The following is a 20,593-nucleotide window of genomic DNA, read 5'->3' on the forward strand; positions in this document are numbered from 1 at the left end:
CGGGACAGATCCCTGTGCCATGGAATGTGACCTCCAGAGCTCCGAGTGGAGCAGGGATGGTGCTGGCAGTGGGGACAGGTGTGGATGTGACAGCCTGGTCAGAGAGCGAGAAAACCAGATAAGTTTTCTCAGGGCAGACTTGGGAAATTTTAGGGAGTTGTAGAGAAATTATTACAGCTTGTTATTATAAACAACCTGCCGGTGGTGTTTTCCTACTCTCTATTTTCCTGCTTTTCTCAAAAATTGTTTATAAGAAAGGTGGTTTTTGTTAATTAGCCAATCAGGTATTGATTGATTGACCAATCTGGTCTGAATGTATCAGAACAGTCTATAAAAAGAGGGAATTTTAGTATTAAAGTGGCTGCTGTGCAAATCAGCCTTCTGGTGAGTCTGTCTGTTCTTACTCAGTAGCGACAGACAGGCACTGGGGATGCTCTGTACCTTCACTGCTGGGCACCATGTCCAGCATTCCTGAGGTGGGACACCTCCCTGTGCCAGGGAACGTGACCTCCAGAGCTCCGAGAGGAGCAGGGATGGTGCTGGCGGTGGGGACAGGCACTGGGGATGCTCTGTGCCCTCACTCTGCTGGGGCTGGCATGTCCCCAGCTGCTCCAACCCAGCTCCCTGCTCCATCCTGGATTCTGAACGTCCCTCCAAGGAGCCTTTCTGGAGCCCTCCCACAGTTTCAGTGATGCAGCCCCAGCTCCCCTCTCCTTCTCCTGATTCCCAGGAAGGCACCAGCCCAAACCACAGCGGGCAGAGGCCTCAGAGACTCCCACAGGAGCCAGCTGGGCACCTCTCCCAGCCCTGGTGCGGGACACAGAGTGTGGGGTCTGTGCCCTGCTCCTGCCCCATTTCCCTGGCACTGATTGGGACCCACAGAGAAGGAATGCAAAGAGGAGACCCAGCAGCAGCAGCAGCAGCAGGGAGGAGATGCCCCCAGGGCTGCCCAGAGGTCACAGGGAGGAGAAGGACACAGAGCTGGGAAGGTTGTGCCTGAGGCTGGGGACACGGGAGAGGCTCCAGCCCTTCATGCTCCCAGCAGCTTCTTGACCATGTATCCGGGCATGCTGTAGAGGAACAGGGCCACCATGATGATGAGCAGCAGGGCCAGCACGATCTTGATGATGAGCCACTTGTAGCGGGTGCAGATGAGGTATTTGATGGACTTGAGCGGGTTCAGGAACCAGATGAACGACGTGTCCGGGCGGCTGCAGAGGAACCAAACACCCATCATTAATCCATTACCATGGAAAAGGGGTTCATGGACATTAAAGTTCATCTTTTTTTTTTTTATTTCACTCCCAGCCATGGCAGGGACACCTTCCGCTATCCCAGGCTGTTCCAAGCCCTGTCCATCCTGGCCTTGGGCACTGCCAGGGATCCAGGGGCAGCCATGGCTGCTCTGGGTACCCTGTGCCAGGGCCTGCCCACCCTGCCAGGGAACAATTCCTAATTCCCAAGTTCCCATCCAGCCCTGCCCTCTGGCAGTGGCAGCCATTCCCTGGGTCCTGTCCCTCCATGCCTTGTCCCCAGTCCCTCTGCAGCTCTCCTGGAGCCCCTTCAGGCTCTGCAAGGGGCTCTGAGCTCCTTCTCCTCTCCAGGTGAGCACCCCCAGCTCTGCCAGCCTGGCTCCAGAAACAAAACATCTCCATGGCCTCCTCTAGCCCCTTTCCATCAGATCCACGTCTTTCCTGTTTTGGGGCTCAGAGCTGGATGCAGCCCCCCAGGTGGGAGCAGAATTCCATAATCCCAGGTCCCTGCTGCAGAGAGGCTTTTCCTACTCACTTGGGTTTCTCCAGGGGATCAGGCTCGTTCCGAGCCAGCCCAGCAGGGGATTTTTCCGCCTCCTCTGCTGTCAGAAGGTGCAGCTCAGCCTCGACTTTGCCCTGCAGGGAGCAGAGAGTTGTGCTGAGGCCTGGGACGTGCTCCCAGGGCAGAAGGAACAAAGACATGTGGGGGGATGATGGGTGTCCAAAAAGAGTGCAGGGCCCAGGAGGTGAACCCTCCCTTTTCCCCAGCCTTACGGTGATCTCCAGCTCATCGTTCTCATCTCTGGCCACGAACGGCCACCAGCCCTTGACGCGCTTCTGCTTGAAGATGGAGATCATGGGCAGCTCAGCCTCGTTGGTCACCATCTCCAGGCTGCACTGCTTGGACGTCTTGGCTCCCCGGGGGAAGCGGTTCAGGTCCAGCTCGATGGCCCCTGACAGGACAAAGGGGAGGACAGAGGTTGGCATGCCAAAAAGGCCAAGTTCCTGGCTGGAGATGGGCTGGACCAGCATCTCCTGCCCTGGGGAGCAGCTTTAAACCACCTCTGGGAAGGAAAACAGGGTGTCTTGGCTACAGGAGCAGTGGTGAAAAGGGATCTCAGAATCATGGAAACATGAAGGTTGGAAAAGAGCTCCCAGACCATCCAGTCCAGCCTGTGACTGATCCCCACCTTGTCCCCAGCCCAGGGCACTGACTGCCACATCCAGGCCTTCCCTGGACACCTCCAGGGATGGGCACTCCAAACTTCCCTGGGCAGCCCCTTCCAAGGCCTGACCACCCTTTCCATGCAGAAATTCCTCCTGGTGTCCAACCTGAGCCTGCCCTGGCCCAGCCTGAGGCCATTGCCCCTTGTCCTGTCCCTGTTCCCTGGGAGCACAGCCCGACCCCCCCCCCCGGCTGTCCCCTCCTGTCAGGGAGTTGTGCAGAGCCAGAAGGTCCCCCCAGAGGCTCCTTTTCTCCAGGCTGAGCCCCTTTCCAGCTCCCTCAGCCCCTCCTGGGGCTCCATTCCCTTCCCAGCTCTGTTCCCTTCCCTGGACATGCTCCAGCCCCTGCAGGTCTCTCTTGCTGTCAGGAGGGGCCCAGAGCTGCCCCCAGCACTGGAGGTGCCCTAACAGCGCCAGCCTGTGGTGTTGCATTTTAGTTAAATGGTATTCTCTGTCTCACCCCTTGAAAATGTATGGTTTATTCCAAGCCGTGATCCTCCCCTGAAGTATCATGTATCTGTAATCCCATTGGCCCAAGTCTTATTCTGCGCCCACTTTGAATCCCCCTCTTAAGCTGTGCAAGGGAGACAAGATGCCTTCTTGGCCCTTTTCTCCCTAGGCTCTCTCTCTCCCCTCCTCCCTCCCCCTTTTCCCCCCTTCTCCCATTTCTCCCTTAGAAACCATGCTGTTCCCGGGGGTGGGACCCCCAATAAACCCTCATCTAATTAGCACCTAATTGGGTGGGATCCCAAATAAACCCTCACATAATCAGCACCCTCGGAAGTCGTGTGGAGTCTCCTTGCTTACTTGCTGCTACCAGCGAACAGACAGCTTAGGGGACCCACCCGGGACTCCTCGAGGAGCTCCCCCTTACGAACTCAACAAATGGTGCCCAACATGGGGCTCAACCACCGACAACCGTAAGACAAAAATGGATCTCCATTGCCTCGCCGGCACAGCGCACAACCCCACAGAACACCGCTTCAGCACCGCTGCAGGGCTGCAGCTGCAGCCCCGAGCAGCCCCTCCACCACAGCACAGAGACCCCGCGAGACACCACACCTCTATCCCACCACTGCCAGCTCGGTGCGGCCCTGGCGCCGGCACAGCCCCTGCCCCGGCCCGCCACTGGGTGTGTGCACCCCGGTACACAGAGAAGCCACATGGAGTGCACCCCGCCCGTTGCTCGCAGCACCATCGCCACGTGGCCGCCATGTGGCCGCTTGGAGCTGCCGCTGGAAGCCGGGAGCCGCCACTGCTGCAGTGGACCTGAGGCCCCTGCTGGAGGTGGCATGGGAGGGCCCCACAGAGCGGGTGGGCCCTGCAGATCGCCAAGCCCGAACACCTGATACCCTGGACCACAGCAGCTTCGAAAGAAAAAAACAAAGCCCACCAGTTTCCGTGGGGGAGCCAACAGAGGAGCAAGAAGCAGTTTTCAGCTTTGCCCGAGCCCCACACCCTCCCGAAACTGGTTTTGTCAGTTCTGTGACCTCCTTCCTCAGTCTTACTCTCTCTCCCCTCGCTGCTCCTTCTCCCTAACTCCATTCCTAACCGGCCTTCCCCTTAACAGACCCCCGCCAGTCCACTCTGTCCTGCTAAGCCCAGCGCAGCAGCCACACAACCAAGCCTCAACATTTCATTGAATTGGAAGTTCTACTTTATGATCTCTTTCCCCTGTCACTCCAAGAGCAGGATAATATCCTTCTCTGCAATCCATACCCCTTTTTCCCTTATTTTGGGTAGTTCACTGAGAGCAAACAGCTCAAAAGCGCAGGGTACCCCAAAAAGGTTTTTCTTTCTCAGAGTCCCTGGCTCCCCGTAACCACCCCAGTTCCCAATCCTATCCACTTGTTCTAGCTGAAAAGAGCGCGTCAGCTAGAACTTTTATCCTAAAACCCTCTAACCTTGTTACCATTCTTATCTAATACCTGTCTTCTCTCCATTTCCCTCCCATCCCCATGAAGTAGTTTTTACTGTTATGCTTTTCTAGTTTAAATGTGTGTTCATATTGCAGATTGTCCTGTTTTCAGTTTTAGAAAGCAGGGGTCTGTCAGGTCACAATGGTAGTAGAGAAGCAGTTTTCGATTGTTTCTTTAATAGTGAGTGTTCAGATAGTATTAGACTGCTGAATCAAAATCGCTGTTGGGTTTATGGTGTCCTCAGTAGGTTCTGAGGGTGACTGATAATCTAAAATGGTGTCTGGGAAAGTATTTTGATGGTTTTTTTTGGTGAATGCTCCCTGAGTAGAGGTAGTAACTGAAGCCAAATTTCTTTTTTTTTTCTTTTTGTTTTTCTTTTAACGACCTAAAACCAGGGGTCTTCTCGGTTAAACCGGTTGGAAGGTGAAAGCAGTGGCAAAGCTCAGATCCAAGAGTGAGAATCTGAGGCCGCAAACCTGCCTGGAGTCCCGGGGGGCTCCAGGTGATTCCCTGTCCCTAAAAGGGGGAGCAGAAGTCAGCGCCTCCACCTAAAACTGGGGGCTGTGGTGGTCCAAAAAGCCAGTTGGAAAAAATTAGACACCATTAGGCCAGTCACACTGAAAAGGCCAATCCCAAAACTCTCATATGAGCTTAGTGCCAAAGGCTGAAGCCCTTTAAGGACTTGCCCATGCTTTAAATTAATTTAAAATCTGCAATATGGTCCCCCATAAACCATTAATTACAATTAAATGCTCATTTTATCTTTAATACCTACCACCAAAAGCAAGTATCAAGTCAAAGGGACTGTTTAAAACACAATCCTCACTGCAATTGTATTTATTTTTATGCTACAGAACTGTATAATTACTGCTTCATTTTTTAAATTGTTAATAGTCATATTTCTCTTTATATTTTCATTCTAACGTAAAAAGGGTGACCAGCCCAGGGGACAGGCACTGCCCTGGCCCTGCTGCCACCCCAGGGCTGGCACAGCCCAGAGGCCAGTGGCTGTTGCCCACCTGAACTCATGTCCAGCTGCTGGCACAGCACCCCCAGGGCCTTTCCCACCCCCTTTCCCAGCCTGGAGCACTCGGTGGGGTTGGTGTGACCCCAGTTCAGGACCTGGCACTTGGCCTTGGCCCTTCCTGCCCTCTCACCCCACCTGCTCCCTCCAGCAGCATCTCAGGGGGTTTTTGGGGTGCTCTGGACCCTGCACGTACCCAGGAAATCATCGGCCGAGAAGTGGTCAGCATCCCAGACCTGCAGGGTGAGGCGGGCCGGGATCTTGTACTCGGTCTCATCCCAGGAGAACATGGACTCCTTCTTGGTGATGACGATCTTCTCCTCGGCCATCAGGTAGTCGAAGGGGAAGATGTAGCGCCAGTTGAAGTTGCCTTCACCCGTGAGGGAGTGGTAATGGACATCCGTGTCCTGCTTGTCCTCCTGCTGCCCCTTCAGCCACCTGCAGGGCCCAGGGGGTGAGAGGGGGGCGGAGGTTTACATGGGGCAGGAGAAGGGATAGGATGTGATACTTTGTCTGAAAATACTCTCATCTGCCTCATGATTTTTAGACCACTGAACATTCTGTTTGACATTCTGGTTTGGTGGGGGCTTGCCAAGGCCCTGGGACTGGAACTTGAGTTCTTGCTCGCAGGTGTGTTTGTCCACCCCATGGTACGCTGAACCCGGTGAAAGGAGAAGGGGCACTTTGATCTTTCTTCACCTGTATCTGCTCTGCGACAATGGCCTGGAGTTTTCCACCCCCAAACCTGGCTGGACTCTTTTCTGGAATGACCTTTTGTTGGTCTCCACAGAAAACACTTCATCTACTGTACAACCACCGTGGCAGATGGACTGAGATGGGAGAAGCCACTCCCTCTAAGACTGAGACATGAAACCCCTATATGGAAAAGACTCCTTTTCTCCCCAAGGACTGAAACCTGTAACCTGGGGGCAGGAGGGCAGTGTGTGTGGGGGGAGAACAGCTGACCAAACTGAGGTGTTTGCCTGCAGGTAGTGACCACTGGACCAAGAAGACAACAGCTCTCACCCACTGCTGACCAGATGACTATTGTGTTACCCCTCTCCCCTCCTTCACAATTCTCAATAGAAAATTCTCATAAAAACCCCCGAGTTAGCTAGCTTAAATGAGATCTCCCCAGCGTGAAAGCGACTCCTCAACTGGACCTCGACTGGACCTCGAAGAACTTCGTCGCCTCTGCGCTGGTAGCTATTACCTCCCTTTCTCTCAACCCTTTTCTTTCCATAGGCCTTCTTTCTCTCTTTTCCCCAATCCCTTCCAATGCATTTTGCTGTGATTATTCAATGAAGTACACTGGTTTTGATTGTTACTGCAAACCCCTTGCCGTGTTGGTGTTTTGTACCCTGAGATCAAGTAACGAACCATCACAATCCTGTCCGTGAGGGCAGATCGTGACACAGGATCACCCCGTCCAGACAGCCAGGGTGTCTCCAGGACTAAAAAACCCTAAAAGTTATGAACAAGGGGATGGGGCTGCTCCAGACACCGCAGCAGCAAATCCAAGGGGCAGGAGGATCCCAAGGGGAACAGAGAACTTCAGGAGAAGGAGTTCAAGGGGGTTGTCCAAGGGCTTATCCTGGGTGAGGAGATGTTAGGGAATTGTACAGGAGCTGGGAGCAATGCTGGGGAGGCTGGAGCAGAGCAGGATGGAAAGGGATCAGAACTTTGGGCAAGGGACTGGAGGGACGGGACAATGGGAATGGCTTCCCACTGGAAAAGGGGAGATTTGGGTGGGATATGGGGAAGGAATTGTTCCCTGTGAGGGTGGGGAGGGCCTGGAACAGGGTGCCCAGAGAAGCTGTGGCCACCCCTGGATCCCTGGAAGGGATCTGTTCCAAGCCTGGTACATCGTAGCTTTGGACACTTCCAGGGATGGAAGGTCTGCAAATTCCAGAGGGATGGAGCTGCAGGGATGGCTCCAAGGTGTACTCAGAGCTCAGGGTTTTGCTTGGATTCCTTGGAGCTCCATCCCACAGGATTTGTCTGTTGAGAGAGAACCGTGGCCTGGAGCAGCCTGGGACAGTGGAAGATGTCCCCACCCATGGCAAGGGCTGGGAAGGGATGAGGTTTAAAGTCCTTTCCCATTCCATGATTCCGTGACTCTCTGACGTGGTGAAGTTCTGGAAGGGGCTTTCCCTTCCTGCTGAAGGAGGGTGAAGCAGAGATGGGAACAAACCAACAGAACAAGCAGCACCAGCTTGGCTCCAGACTCTGGGACTGGAGCTGGCAGGGTGGAAATGCCGTGAGAGGACATCAAGACAAGCTCAGAGAGGGGCAGAGGGGACTGAATGGTACTTTAACTTTTCCTCTTCTATTTTTCACATTCTGTGCAGCTTTAGTGTGTGGTTCTGAGCTTCATATTATGGGATGGTGAGCTCTCCTCACAGAGTAGAGAGACAAAACAATTCCTTCTCTAGCTGGGCACCAAGGGCAAATGATCCAAATCTCAGCCCCAAGAGCACAAACAACATGGGCTGAAAGGAGAAAAACAAGCAGGATGGGACTTCATGGGCTGGAGGAGGCTCCGGTGGAATTCCAGGCTGTACCTACCCCCCCCCTGACAAAAATGTCACCGGATTTCTCCCAGGTGGAATTCCAGGCTGTACCTACCCCCTGACAAAAATGTCACTGGATTTCTCCCTGATGGAATTCCAGGCTGTACCTACCCCCTGACAAAAATATCACTGGATTTCTCCCTGATGGAATTCCAGTCTGTACCTACCCCCTGACAAAAATATCACTGGATTTCTCCCCAACGAAATTCCAGTCTGTACCTAACCCCTGACAAAAATATCACTGGATTTCTCTCTGATGGAATTACAGGTTGCGACTACCCTCTGACAAAAATATCACTGGATTTCTCCCCAGCGAAATTCCAGTCTGTACCTACCCCCTGACAAAAATGTCACTGGATTTCTCCCCAGGGAAGGAGGCACCAGTGGAATCCCAGGATGTACCTACCCCCTGACAAAAATGTCACTGGATTTCTCCCCAGTGGAATTCCAGTCTGTACCTACCCCCTGACAAAAATGTCACTGGATTTCTCCCTGATGGAATTACAGGCTGTTCCTACCCCCTGACAAAAATATCACTGGATTTCTCCCCGGTGGAATTCCAGGCTGTACCTACCCCCTGACAAAAATGTCACTGGATTTCTCCCCGGTGAAGGAGGCACCAGTGGAATCCCAGGCTGTACCTACCCCCTGACAAAAATGTCACTGGATTTCTCCCCAATGAAATTCCAATCTGTACCTACCCCCTGACAAAAATGTCGCTGGATTTCTCCCAAGTGGAATTACAGGCTGTACCTAACCCCTGACAAAAATATCACTGGATTTCTCCCTGATGGAATTACAGGTTGCAACTACCCTCTGACAAAAATATCACTGGATTTCTCCCCAGCGAAATTCCAATCTGTACCTACCCCCTGACAAAAATGTCACTGGATTTCTCCCCGGTGAAGTAGTCGTCGTCCTCCAGGATGACCTCGTCGGTATTCCACACGATCACCCTGAGCTCGTACCTGCCCGAGGGAGGGAAAGGGATATGAGGCACGGGAGCAGGGAATGGGAGCAGGGAATGGGAGTAGGGAATGGGATAGGAGGGGTGGGGTGGTACCGCCAGAAAGCAGAGCCAGCTGCCAGGAACAGGGAATTGCTCACAGGGATCTGTCCCGGGGATCTGAGGGGCAGGGACTGGAGGGGATCTCAACCATGGAGATGATTACAGAGGAGGGACTCTTCCTATGTGACAGTCTGGGAGAGCTGGGAATGTTCACCTGGAGAAGGATCCAGGGAGACACCAGAGCCCCTTGCAGGGCCCAAAGGGGCTCCAGGAGAGCTGCAGAGGGACTGGGGACAGTACGTTAACCAAGAAATCTTAAAATTAAGAAACTCTCAAATTAGCAAAATTAGCAGACTACACAGGCTCCCATCAGAGCCATCCCCGTATCCCAGCCCTGGGGGCAGGAAAAGGGGCCCAAGGAGGGTGAGAAAGGACTAGAAGGGATATTGAGGGAAGAAATGTCCTTCTTCCCCTCCTGTGCATTGTCTGTGCCTGCTCTTTCCTGCTTGGAATGCTGTCCCAGGGGCCTCCATCATCCATCCTTCTGTCCACCACCTCCTGGAAAAGCCCAATCCAAACTGCCCTGGGATAACCCTGCCCCTGCCCAGGAGAGGCTCAACGCTGGGCACTCTGCTCTGCCCTGGGAATGATGGAATTTCCCAGCTCACCCAGGCACGAAAGATCGGGATCTGCAGGGGATGGAAGACGTGGAATCCCACCCTCAGGAGCAGCTCTGGAACTGCCTCCAGTGTTGGGATCTCTGGGAATGGCAGCAGGGATGAGGAACACAAGCAGAGGGCTGGGCTGGCCATGGAGCAGCAGCAGGAGATGGGAGAGGCCAGGCTCCATCCCCAACCTCCTGATTTCCTTCCCCATTTTTTGGCTGGGCTGCCAACCACTCCCAGTGAGTTCCTTAAGTAACTTCCTTACTTCTTTGGTTTCCTGGGAGAAATATCGATGGCAGGGCCGGGCGCTGGCATGTCCATGGGGAACATGTCCACCCACATCTCCAGGCGGCCCTGTGGGGTGGGAGAGGAACAGTCAGCTCCCCTTGTCCCTCCTGTCCCCTCCCCACCAGCGTCCCCCTCTTCATCACTCTGGCCATGCCAGATGTGGAGCGGGACAAGCTTCTCCCATGCCACAAATCCTTCTCCACCCCTGCAGAAACATCTCATGGAGCGGGTGAAACTGGATGGAGTTTAAGGCCCTTCCAGCCCAAACCATTCCATGATTCCATGATCTCCACGTGAGCTCGGATCAGCCTCACCAGGATGAGCCAATCTGCAAAGGGAGCTTTTCCTCCTCTGCTCCCAACCTCTGCTAAGAGCTTGCCAAAGGCTCAATGGGGCAGCCCAAGCTTGGATTTTGGGAGATTTCTGACCAAAATTGGGTCTGTAAAACAACCAGAACTCAACTCTGTTCCTGCTCTCCTCCCTTTAATTAACAGGGCTGATTCCCCCCCCCAAAACTGTCTCAGAGTCCTCCTGAGGACTCCAGGAGGTTTGGGATCTCCAGGGAATTCCCAGCACTGCATTTTGTGTGCAGCAGCCTGCGAGTTCTCAGCCCCTTCTGCTTGGGAATCTGTCGGGAATTTTGCTCCCAGGTGCCCAGATGTGGGGAATCACGAGGAACTGTGGGATGTGAAATGGATGAAGATGGATCGGGAGGCACCGGAGAGTTTCTCTGCTGGCATCCCAGGGTGACCTGCCCACCCTGAGGTGCGTTAGGGCTGCGCTGACCCCCATGGGCTGCCCCCATTTCCATTGGAACGTGAGACCTGCTCGATGCCCGGCTTGTCGGGGTTGAGCAGCGGCCGCGTCTCCACGTGCTCGGGGACGAGGCGGCAGCCGGCCCGTGGGATGTCCTCCCAGTGCCGCAGCACCGCCAGCGCCAGGTGCTCGTCCGTCGGCTTCTTCTGGCCTGGAGGACAAAGGAGAGCTCGGAGAGCTGGGATACGGACACAGGGACAGCAAAGCACCCAGGGTCTCCACCCGTGCTCCAAGGTGGAGGACTGCCTCTCCACTCCTTGGGACAAAGTGTTCCCAAGGGGTGCAGAACTGTCCCAAGGTGCAGAACTGCCTCATCCTCTCCATTCTTTGTGGGAACACTTTGTCCCAAGGGTTGCAGAACTGTCCCAAGGTGCAGAGCTGCCTCAGCTTCTCCATCCCTTGGGAACACTTTGTCCCGAGGGTTGCAGAACTGTCTCAAGGTGCAGAACAGCCTCATCCTCTCCATCCCTTGGGAACACTTTGTCCCAAGGGTTGCAGAACTGCCTCATCCTCTCCATCCCTTGGGAACACTTTGTCCTAAGGGTTGCAGAACTGTCCCAAGGTGCAGAGCTGCCTCATTCTCTCCATCCCTTGGGAACACTTTGTCCCAAGGTGCAGGACTGTCTCATCCTGTCCCAGGGGTAGCAGAACTGTCCTGAGGTGCATCATCAGGAAGGTGATGATGAAAGAGGTGCTCATCCTCTTCATCCCTTTGGGAACACTTTGTCCCACGGGTTGCAGACCTATCCTGAGGTGCAGAACTGCCTCATCTTGTCCCTCCCTTGGGAACATTTTGTCCCTCAGCTGACACTTCCTAACTCCTCTTGCCTCTCTCCAATCCCTGTCAAAGGTTCAGATCCCCACTCATTTTTCCCTCTCTGAACCAATCCCGTGTCCACTGACCACATTTTCCTTCTTTCCTCCACCCCTCCTGGGCTATTTCCCTCTTTCTTGGGCACACATGAGCGTGTTGGGACACAGCCCTCATCTCCAATTGCTTGGGAATGCATTCCCATGGATAACAATTCCCTAAATGCTGGAGGTGTCTCCATGGCTCTTGGGACATGCACTGCTCGGAGGGCATTTCCAGAGGCAGCTTTGGGTGTCCGTGGATGTTCTTGAGTGATTCCAAGAGGAACCCACTGGTCTGGAGGGCCTGTAGGACTCTGTAACTGGTCCCGTACTGGGATGGTGCCTGCAGGGCTGGGTGATGCGCCCACCAAATCTGTCTGGGGGGGTTGGACTGGATGACCTTCAAAGGTCCATTTCAAACCACTCCATGATTCCATCTACTCTGAGATTCCAACCCTGGATGATGAGGAGCCCCCCCAGACCCCTGCTCTCCTCCAGAACCTCCATCCCATGGGATGATCCCACAGGGCCATACCATTTTCATCCTCGATCTCCGTGGGGCCGGTGAAGACTCTGTTGGCAACTTTCACTCTTCCCCCTGGCCCGAAGTGCGGGCCATCCACTTTTCCCTCTTTGCACAGCTTGGACAGGATTTGGGAGGGCTTCATGGGGTCACGCCAGGTGTTGTACCCGTGGCTGGGAACAGGAGGATGAAATCAGACAAAAAAAAGTTTCGAGGACAAAGAAATTTTTTCCCCTTTTGTCAGGAAAAAAACCCACTGCACCATGAAGCACCCAGAATTCCCAGGGAAAGAATTTAAGGCAGCAAAGGTGAAGCTTTAGGGCAGATTTGATCCCTCTGTGCCACTTTTGCAAACACCTTCCACCCACTTTGGCTCAGACCTGGAATTCCCAGTGCATCCCGCTTGATTCCTGATGCTCGGCATCACTCTGTTTGCTCTGCTCCCCTTTCAGCCCTAACCTCACCCCTCTTCCACCAGTCCCCCCACTCCCTCCCTCCTCCCCTGGGCTCCTGACAACCCATTCCACTGCTCCCTAATGCTGACAAAACCAGGGATAGCACAGACTCCTCCATTCATCGCTGCCCCTGGCAGGATTGGACAGCATGAAGTTTTTCCCTGAACAAGTAATTCCAGGATCTCCAAGGGGAGAGATTCCTGTGGGAGCTCTGGGTGGGAGGTGACACAGAGGAGGGTCCAGGTGTGAGGTGGGGCAGGGAAGGCTTTTTCCATACATGGAGTAGGTCTGGGACACGCCGCAGGTCGCCCTGTGCTTGCTGTAGAAGCGATTCTCCAGGTCGATCTTGGTCTCCCCGATGAGGTCGTCAGTGCCCACCAAATCCCAGTCGTACACAGCCACGGTCAGCATGGACTCCATGGGGAAGGTGGCCTCAATGTCGAAGGATCTGGGATTGAGGGAAGCAGAGAAAAGCTTCTGTAGGGTCTGGCTGCTGCTCAGGACAGAGTGTGTCTGCTCCAGTCCATGGATGGCGTTCAGTTTGCATCCATCACTGCAGCACGTCTGAGGTGGGGTTAAACTCAACCACCAGCCCTTGACAGGAGGGAAAATCCTTGACCTGGATGTTCCAACACCCCTGAAGCTGAGTTTGCATCTTAATCTCACTCAAATTTAGGTCTAATGATTCCTAAGCGGGTGTTTCACCTTGATGAGAGAAATTTCAGGTTCATCTCTTAAACACCTGGTGCTACACTGACCACACGCTGGCAGAGGAGGACATCCTGGAAGGACATCCACACCGTGGGATAAACCCCATAAATAAAACTAAATAATAAAGATAAATAACTAAAGATAAATCCAGCTCAAGAGCTGCCGTGGGACACTTCAGCTGCAGGCCTGAGGGCTGGCAAGCTCGGGCTCAGCTCGGCAGTTCCAGGAGCAGACTTACTTCCCAAAAACAGGGTTCAGCTGCTTGGAGATGTAGTTCTCCTTGTCCTTGATGTCCGTCTTGCCCAGCTTGATGGCGATGTAGGGATCAGCTTTCCCGTTGATGTCAGCTGGGTGGAGGTCCGTGGCCTGCAGGGGACAGATGGGGTGGGTCAGCGCTGTCCACAGCAGCCAAGGATTCAGGGATGGGCCTATTCTCCCTGATTGTGGAAACCCAGAGCACAGGGAATATTTCTCTGTCTGCTCTGGGGCACCCTGACCCCAGAGGAGCACTGACTTTGACCCTCATTCATGGAGAAAGTTTCCTGGACTTCAAGATAGACTGGAACCCACAAAAGTGTGAAATAGATTATAGAGAGCGGTGTAGGTGCATCACTTGGTGAGAAATTTAGGTTTTGGGATTTTTTAGTATGTTGTGGATGGAAGCAAGATGGAGGGCACAGGGTGTCATCCTGGGTTTCTTCATGCTTCTTACTCCTTCTTCACGGGTTTGGGTGGCATTTTGTAATTGGGCAGAAAAGTCCGCATTGCAGGCTCTGTGGGATCAGTTATTGCGTTAAAAGGGGAAATAATCCAGGTGTCAGCTCTTAATTGGATAGTTTAGTCTTAAAAGACCTTGGAAAAAGAGATAGTTAGTCATTTTGTGCCTTCTAATGAAAAGCTGCTGAACTCACAGCAGTGAGACTGTTTTACTGGTAAGAAATAATAAACACCTGAGTCCGAACATGAATTACTGTCTCAAGTGCCTTCAATCCAGACCAAGAGAAACCCACAACTGATACCCTCACAGCTGATGATGGGTTTCTGTTCGAGCCAGGTCTTATGAGCTCTCAGAGAGCCCATCACGCCCAAGATAGCTCTGCTACCCTGAACGGCATAAAATTAGCAGGATGGCTTCTGAGGTAGAGTTGGAAACGTAAAAAGTTTTAATAAAAGGTAAAGTAACAAAGAGAAAAACCCAAGCCAGGGGCAAGAGGTTCTTGCACCTTCTAAACACGCCACAAAAGTGATAATTTCATTTGTTCCCTTCTTTTTCTAGTGAATTACCGAGGTGGGACCTCTTGGCCTCTGTCCAATTGGCAACCCCAGGTTTGAGGTGAAGTCTCAAAGGTCCCTTGAGGTCCTCAAAGGTCTCTTAAGGTGTCTTTTTACCAAATTTTGGAGAGAAACTTCTGAGCTTTTTTCCTTTCTAAGCAGACAAAGGATAATTTGGTCACTCCATCACATTCCTACACCCTGAGAACACCCGGCTGCTTCAGACCCTAAACAGAGTGTCTTGGATTGAAATGGGGATGAAATGGTGTCTTGGATTAAACTGGGGATATTCCTGCCTCGCGTAAATCCCTGTCCTAGTTTTGGGAGAGTTTGGAACTGGCTTAGTCCTGAGATGTCAGCTCAGTGACCTTTGGAATCTCAGCAGAGATTTCCAAGCAAGAAAGAGACTCTCAGGAAACACCCCAAACAAAAACCTGGCCAAGATGCTGAGACATCCATCCCCTTTCCTTGTGTCCTCTCCATGCTGGATTCTCCCCAGAGAGGGGGTGAGGACCCCCAAAACTCTCCAGTCCCACCTCCAAGCATGGCACAGCAGCAGATGAGAACGCATCCACCCAGTCCTGGCTGGTTTTGGGGTTGACCCAAAACCTGGCGTCTATTCCAGCCTGGTGATGGATGGGAAACTCCATATCCCAGCGGGAAGCAGCTCTGGATGGAGAACCAGGCTGGTGGGAAACGGAGCCAAAAGTGGGTTCTGTTTGTAACACATAGCAACAAGGTGGTGGCAAAGGGCAGCCCGGGTGCTTCCAGCAGGATGGAGATCCCTCCCAAGTGCCTGGCTGCAGAATCCCATGCTTGGGGACAGGGGGATGACCAGTCCAGGGCTCAGGAAGTGACTTTTCCCAGAGCACAGTCCACATAGAGAGGAAAAACGTGCATTGGCTGGATCCCGTAAATGATCACGGAACGTGCGTTCAAGGAGGTGCCATGTCCTTCACAAGGATCTCCTCAATCCTGCCAGATCCCATTCCACCCTTTTTCTCCCATTCTCTCCTGTTGGGATGTATTTGGTTTGATTAATATGATTATTGTTTGATTTGTAATCTCCTTGTAGCTGCCCTTTGGTTTCTGCTCTTTTCCCAGAACTTCCTTTACTCCTCCTGGCAGGAAATGCCAATCTAACCCCTAAAAACCGCCTTCTCAAGAAACTTCTCTGTTGATTCAGCATTTCTCTAAACTGTCCTTTTCCCTTGGGATTCTTTACTGGCGGAGATTTGAATGCCCGCCTTGTATGTTATCTCTAGTTCTCCTGATTTGTGGAATTCTGTATCCTGTCCTGTGACCCTCCCCTGGTATATAAGCTATTGTCTGCCCCAAATTCAGGGTCATGGAGAAGCAGAAAGAGGAGCAATAACATCAAATAAAAGTACCCCAGGATCCGTGACTGCTGCTTCTGTTTTTGCGCCGTGCCTTCCCTGGCAGCTGGGAGATCAGCGGAGCAGAGAGGGGCTGTGGCAGCCTGACACCACCTAGCCGGGCACAGCTACACTCTCCCATCCCAAACCATCACCAGGGTGGTGACATGGCTGTGGAATGAACCAACACCTCACAGCGCAGGCTGATCCAAACTATCCATGGGAATTGAGCACCAGGACACGCCAGTCTCTGGAGAGAGGTCTCTGGATTTGGCAGGAGCGTGGCTCTGTCCTGTTCCCAGTGCTGGAAGCACACAGCCCTGGAGACACCATTGGGTCTGGATATCCTGGGATATCCCTGAACAGCTTGGGATAGCGGGAGGTGTCCCTGCCCACAGCAGGGGGTGGAGCGGGATGGACTTTTAGGCCACTTCCCACCCAAACCATTCCATAACCAAGATGCTGCTTCAGTCCTCAAGCTGCATCCCAGGTCCTGATTCACTGGTGATGCCTCAGGTTTTAGCTTTTCTATTTTTCAGGTTCTGTGCTGCTTTGGTGTGTGGGTCTGGGCTTCATATTAGAGGATAGTGAGCTGTAGCAGGTGCAGGCCCTGCAAACCTGCCTTGGCGTTCAGAGGCAGAATGCTGAGTCAGGATGACTGAACAATAGGAGCCCCTCTCTCCCGCTCTCGGACCCTGGCTTATCTCTCTGTAAGGCTATAGGTCACTTTCCTTTAACCCTGACCATTGGACAATTCTCAATCCTCCCTTGCCCTATATAAACCCCTGTTTCTGCCCGGCTCATCAGAGCTGCTGTCCCTGAGACCCTTCGAGACACTCCGTGGAAGAGCTACGAAGAAGACCAATAAAGACATCGTCTTGGAACCTCACACAGCGCTCTCCTCTCTTTCCTGGTCTTCCGAATGCCTGCTGCATGCCCCAGCCGAGCCTAGCAAGCTTAAGAGCTGATCACTAAAGCTGAATATCACTAAGGGCTTGCTAAGGCGTAGGCTGAAGGCACTGCTAGAGCTTGGGCTGATTAGCCCCCCTCAGAGCTATGCTATCCGGCTTTGATGCAGCTCCTGGGTACACCCCGTAGCCCAGCCAGCGGCATTAGTGAGCTCTCTTCACAGAGTAGGGAGACAAAACAATTCCTTCTCTAGCTGGGCACCGAGGACAAATGATCCAAATTTTGGGCCCAAGAGCACAAACAACGTGGGCTGAAGAGAGAAAAACAAGCGGGGTGGGACTTTGTGGGCAGGATGGGACAATTAGCTCCAATATGCAAATGGAGCAGAACTTAGAAAAGTGAGACACGCCATGAGTGGTCGTGCATTTTGTGACCATTTTGGGTTCATTTTGGTTATAGCCCTGGCTGGGCTCTTGTGCTGCTCCTCACCATTGAGGAGATCCTTTTAATAAATCCTTTAAATAAATAAACTTTATTCTTTAGCTCTATCCAGTCTCTGTTCCAGCTCAACCTCCTCAAGGCATCAATGCCGGAGCGCTGGAGCTGAATCCCACCATCGCTACGGCACCAGGACCAGCTCCAGGTGGAAGGGAGTGCCAGATCCCGCCTGCCACACCCCAAATTCCCACTCACCCGCACGATGTAGACTCGGACCAGCACGTTGATGGGGTCGTTGCTGGGGATCCCCTGGAACATCCCGAAGGTGGGGTCATATCCTGCCTCCTTGCTGATGTCGTCGGGGAGCGGCACTTTGTAGACGCACATGGAGCCCTGGTGCGAGGGAGGGTATGGACCAACTGAGTCCTGCTGCCCGGGGCCTCCAGGGAGGTAAACCCATCCCAAAATACCCTCCCCAAAATCCCAGCCAGCATTCCTAACCACTCACCTTGAACCTCCCCACTATCCGCTCCTCCTCCGTGGCGTTGTCGTCGTTGTCCCCAATCTTCCCCCGGAGCAGGTTGAAGGTGTGCAGCCAGTCCTCAAAGTTGTCAAACTCTGATTCCAGCTCTTTGTTGAAGACCTGAGATGAAAAAAAGAAGTTAAAAGGAGGGAATTTGGGATAAAAACGAAGGTGAGCAAAAGATGCGGGGAGTACTCAATCAGCTCAGAAGAAACGAGGGGCGGGACAAGAGGAAACAGCCTCAAGCTGTGCCAGGCAGGTTCAGATTGGATATTGGGAATAATTTCCTCAAGGAAAGGGTGGTCAGGTCTTGGAAGGGGCTGCCAGGGAAGTTTGGAGTGCTGCCCCCGGAGGTGTCCAAGGAAGGTCTGGATGTGACACTCAGTGTTCTGAGCTGGGGACAAGGTGGGGACCAGTCACAGGTTGGACTGGATGATCTGAGAGGGCTTTTCCAGCCTCAGTGATCCTGGGATTCTGTGAACACCTCAGCTCCCAGTGGTTAATTTTTCTAGGAAGGAGAAGGATCTCTGGCATTATTGGGTTGGAAAAGGGGAATCTTGGAGCAATGGGTGGGGCCATTGCTCCCACTCTGTGCAAGATCCAAGTCTAAACCCCATCTGAACCCCAGAACCACAGGTGACGTGAATCATGGGAAATCCTTGGGATCACTGATCCAGAGCCCATCCCTGTCCTGAATCCTGGCTGGGCCAGCCATATTCAGGGAGGAAAACTCTCCCTTGGAGCTGGGACACCTCCAGGCTGCCCCAGGGATGAGCCTATCCCAGGAAAACCCCTTTTCTCATGACCTCAGACTCCTTCCATCTATGGAGAGAGGCTGGGAAGCCTCATCCCAAAATAAATCCCTAGAAGAGATGTCGCAAGGCGCATCATCCCCACAATTAGGTACTTCCTCAGAAGCACCCCCCGGTACCTTGAGTTCATCGATCTTCGGCTTGTTCTTCTTCTCAGGGAGCTCAGGGACAGGCTGCTGCTTCTTTTTCTTGTCATCTTTGGGTGCCTTGGGCTTGTCCTTGTCCTTGTCCTTGTTCTTCACCTGGGCCTTGGAGCCTTTCATGGGAGAGTCACCAAGTTTGGCATCACTCTGAGGCCGGGGGGAAGTGGGGCAGAGGGAGGAGATGGAAAGGAGGAAGGGAGGAGAGAGGGGATGGAAATGAGGGTGAGGAGAGGTGGGGGAGATGTGGCAGGGCTTGGATAAGGTCCTTCAAAGAAGAGGAGCATGAAAGCTGCCAGCTGCCGCTGCCTGCAAATCCCATCCCAGCCCTGCCTTGTCTTTCCTTGGCTCTGGATTGCAGCATCTCCAGCAGCCCAGAGATCTCTGTGCAGGGAATTCCAGGGCTGATCCCAGCAGGAATCATTTGGAGGACTACAAAACATGGGCAGAGCACTCTGAGAGCAGTGAGAAATCCTGGACCTGCCCATGGCAGGAATGGTGTGGCCAGCAGGAGCAGGGGGGTCATTCTGCCCCTGTCCCTGTCCCTGGTGAGGGCACACCTCGAGTGCTGTGTCCAGCTCCAGCCCCTCAGTTTGGGAAGGACCTTGAGGACCTGGGGAGTGTCCAGAGGGGGCAACGAGGCTGGAGAGGGGCTGGGAACACAAACCCTGTGAGGAACCACTGAGGGAGCTGGGGGTGCTCAGCCTGGAGAAAAGGAGACTCAGGGGTGCCCTCATCACCCTCTACACCCCCCTGAAAGGGGGCTGTGCTCAGCTGGGGCTGGGCTCCTTCTCCAGGAACTGACAGAGCCAGAGGACACAGCCCTGAGCTGCACCAGGGGAAATTCAGGCTGGCTAGCAGGAAAAAGTTCTTTCCAGAAAGGGGGATAAAGTTCTGGAATGTTCTGCCCAGGGAGGTGGTGGAGCCCCCATCCCTGGGTGTGTTTAACAAAGCCTGGATGTGGCGCTGGGGGCCAGGGTTGAGTTGAGGTGTTGGGGCTGGGTTGGACTCGATGATCTTGAAGGTCTCATCCAACTTGGTGATTCTGTGAATTCTGTGAATTTTCTTCCTCCTGCCAGAGACTTCTCCTGCTTTTTGGAGCCTGGGGAGTGGAACCCCAGCCTGGGAATACAGAGGGGACAGCGCTTGATGCTGCTGCCCTCGGATTGTCCAGGATCAGCTGCAACCACAGGTCACCAGAGTCTCATTTGGAGCAACCACCAGCCACGGAGAGCTGGGAAGAGACTGCTGGAAAAGGTGGATTCAAAGGAAACTCTTTCCCACCTCTGCAATCCCTGTCCCTTGGTGCCTCTGCCAGCTTTCATGAGGGCTGGACATTATCCAGTGGTGGAGACAGACAGACAGATGGAAAAACATGGATGAGGAAAGGGGGAAGGAGTGGGAGAGCCAAAGGAAATGAATCATTCTAGAAAGAAATAAAACCCCGGAGGACACCAGTGCAAGCCCAGAAGAGCCTGCTCAGAGTTGTCTCCAAGCTCAGCAAGACCAAACCTCATTTTTCCCGGGATACAAAGATTGATCTTCCAAAAGAAACTGGGCTCAGAATTTTACTCGGCTGAAGGGTTTTGCATCGCCTGAGTACAACAACAACCCCCTGTCATGGGGACATGGAGCACGTGGAGAGCAAGGGTGGAATTCCTCAGGGATACCCTTCCCAGCCCTGCTGGGGGCATGGCCAGATGGACAAAGTCACCCTTGGTCAATGACTCCGAGGATTCTTGGTCAGCATAATTTTTGGGACAAAATTAGTCTCCCCCAAATTTAGGCAAGGTCAGAAGCCCACCTGACTT

General features: G+C 53.3%; 1 protein-coding gene across 1 annotated transcript in view; it reads right to left on the minus strand.

Annotated features, from left to right (window-relative positions):
* Positions 1–504: 504 nt before the first annotated feature.
* OTOF (otoferlin) overlaps positions 505–20,593 on the minus strand; it is an 89,252-nt gene continuing 69,163 nt past the window's right edge. Inside the window, exons 35-47 of the mRNA XM_038132078.1 lie at positions 18,762–18,898; positions 17,816–17,950; positions 17,563–17,700; positions 13,551–13,678; positions 12,879–13,049; positions 12,159–12,319; positions 10,780–10,922; positions 9,933–10,021; positions 8,863–8,961; positions 5,617–5,858; positions 2,028–2,206; positions 1,789–1,889; positions 505–1,211 (exon numbers count right to left, since the gene is read on the minus strand). Of these exons, the coding sequence (XP_037988006.1) occupies positions 1,031–1,211; positions 1,789–1,889; positions 2,028–2,206; positions 5,617–5,858; positions 8,863–8,961; positions 9,933–10,021; positions 10,780–10,922; positions 12,159–12,319; positions 12,879–13,049; positions 13,551–13,678; positions 17,563–17,700; positions 17,816–17,950; positions 18,762–18,898 (1,904 nt within the window). The 3' untranslated portion in view covers positions 505–1,030. The remainder of the gene's footprint in view (positions 1,212–1,788; positions 1,890–2,027; positions 2,207–5,616; positions 5,859–8,862; positions 8,962–9,932; positions 10,022–10,779; positions 10,923–12,158; positions 12,320–12,878; positions 13,050–13,550; positions 13,679–17,562; positions 17,701–17,815; positions 17,951–18,761; positions 18,899–20,593) is intronic.

The sequence above is a fragment of the Motacilla alba genome, chromosome 3 (assembly GCF_015832195.1).
Source record: "Motacilla alba alba isolate MOTALB_02 chromosome 3, Motacilla_alba_V1.0_pri, whole genome shotgun sequence".
Lineage (NCBI taxonomy): Eukaryota > Metazoa > Chordata > Aves > Passeriformes > Motacillidae > Motacilla > Motacilla alba.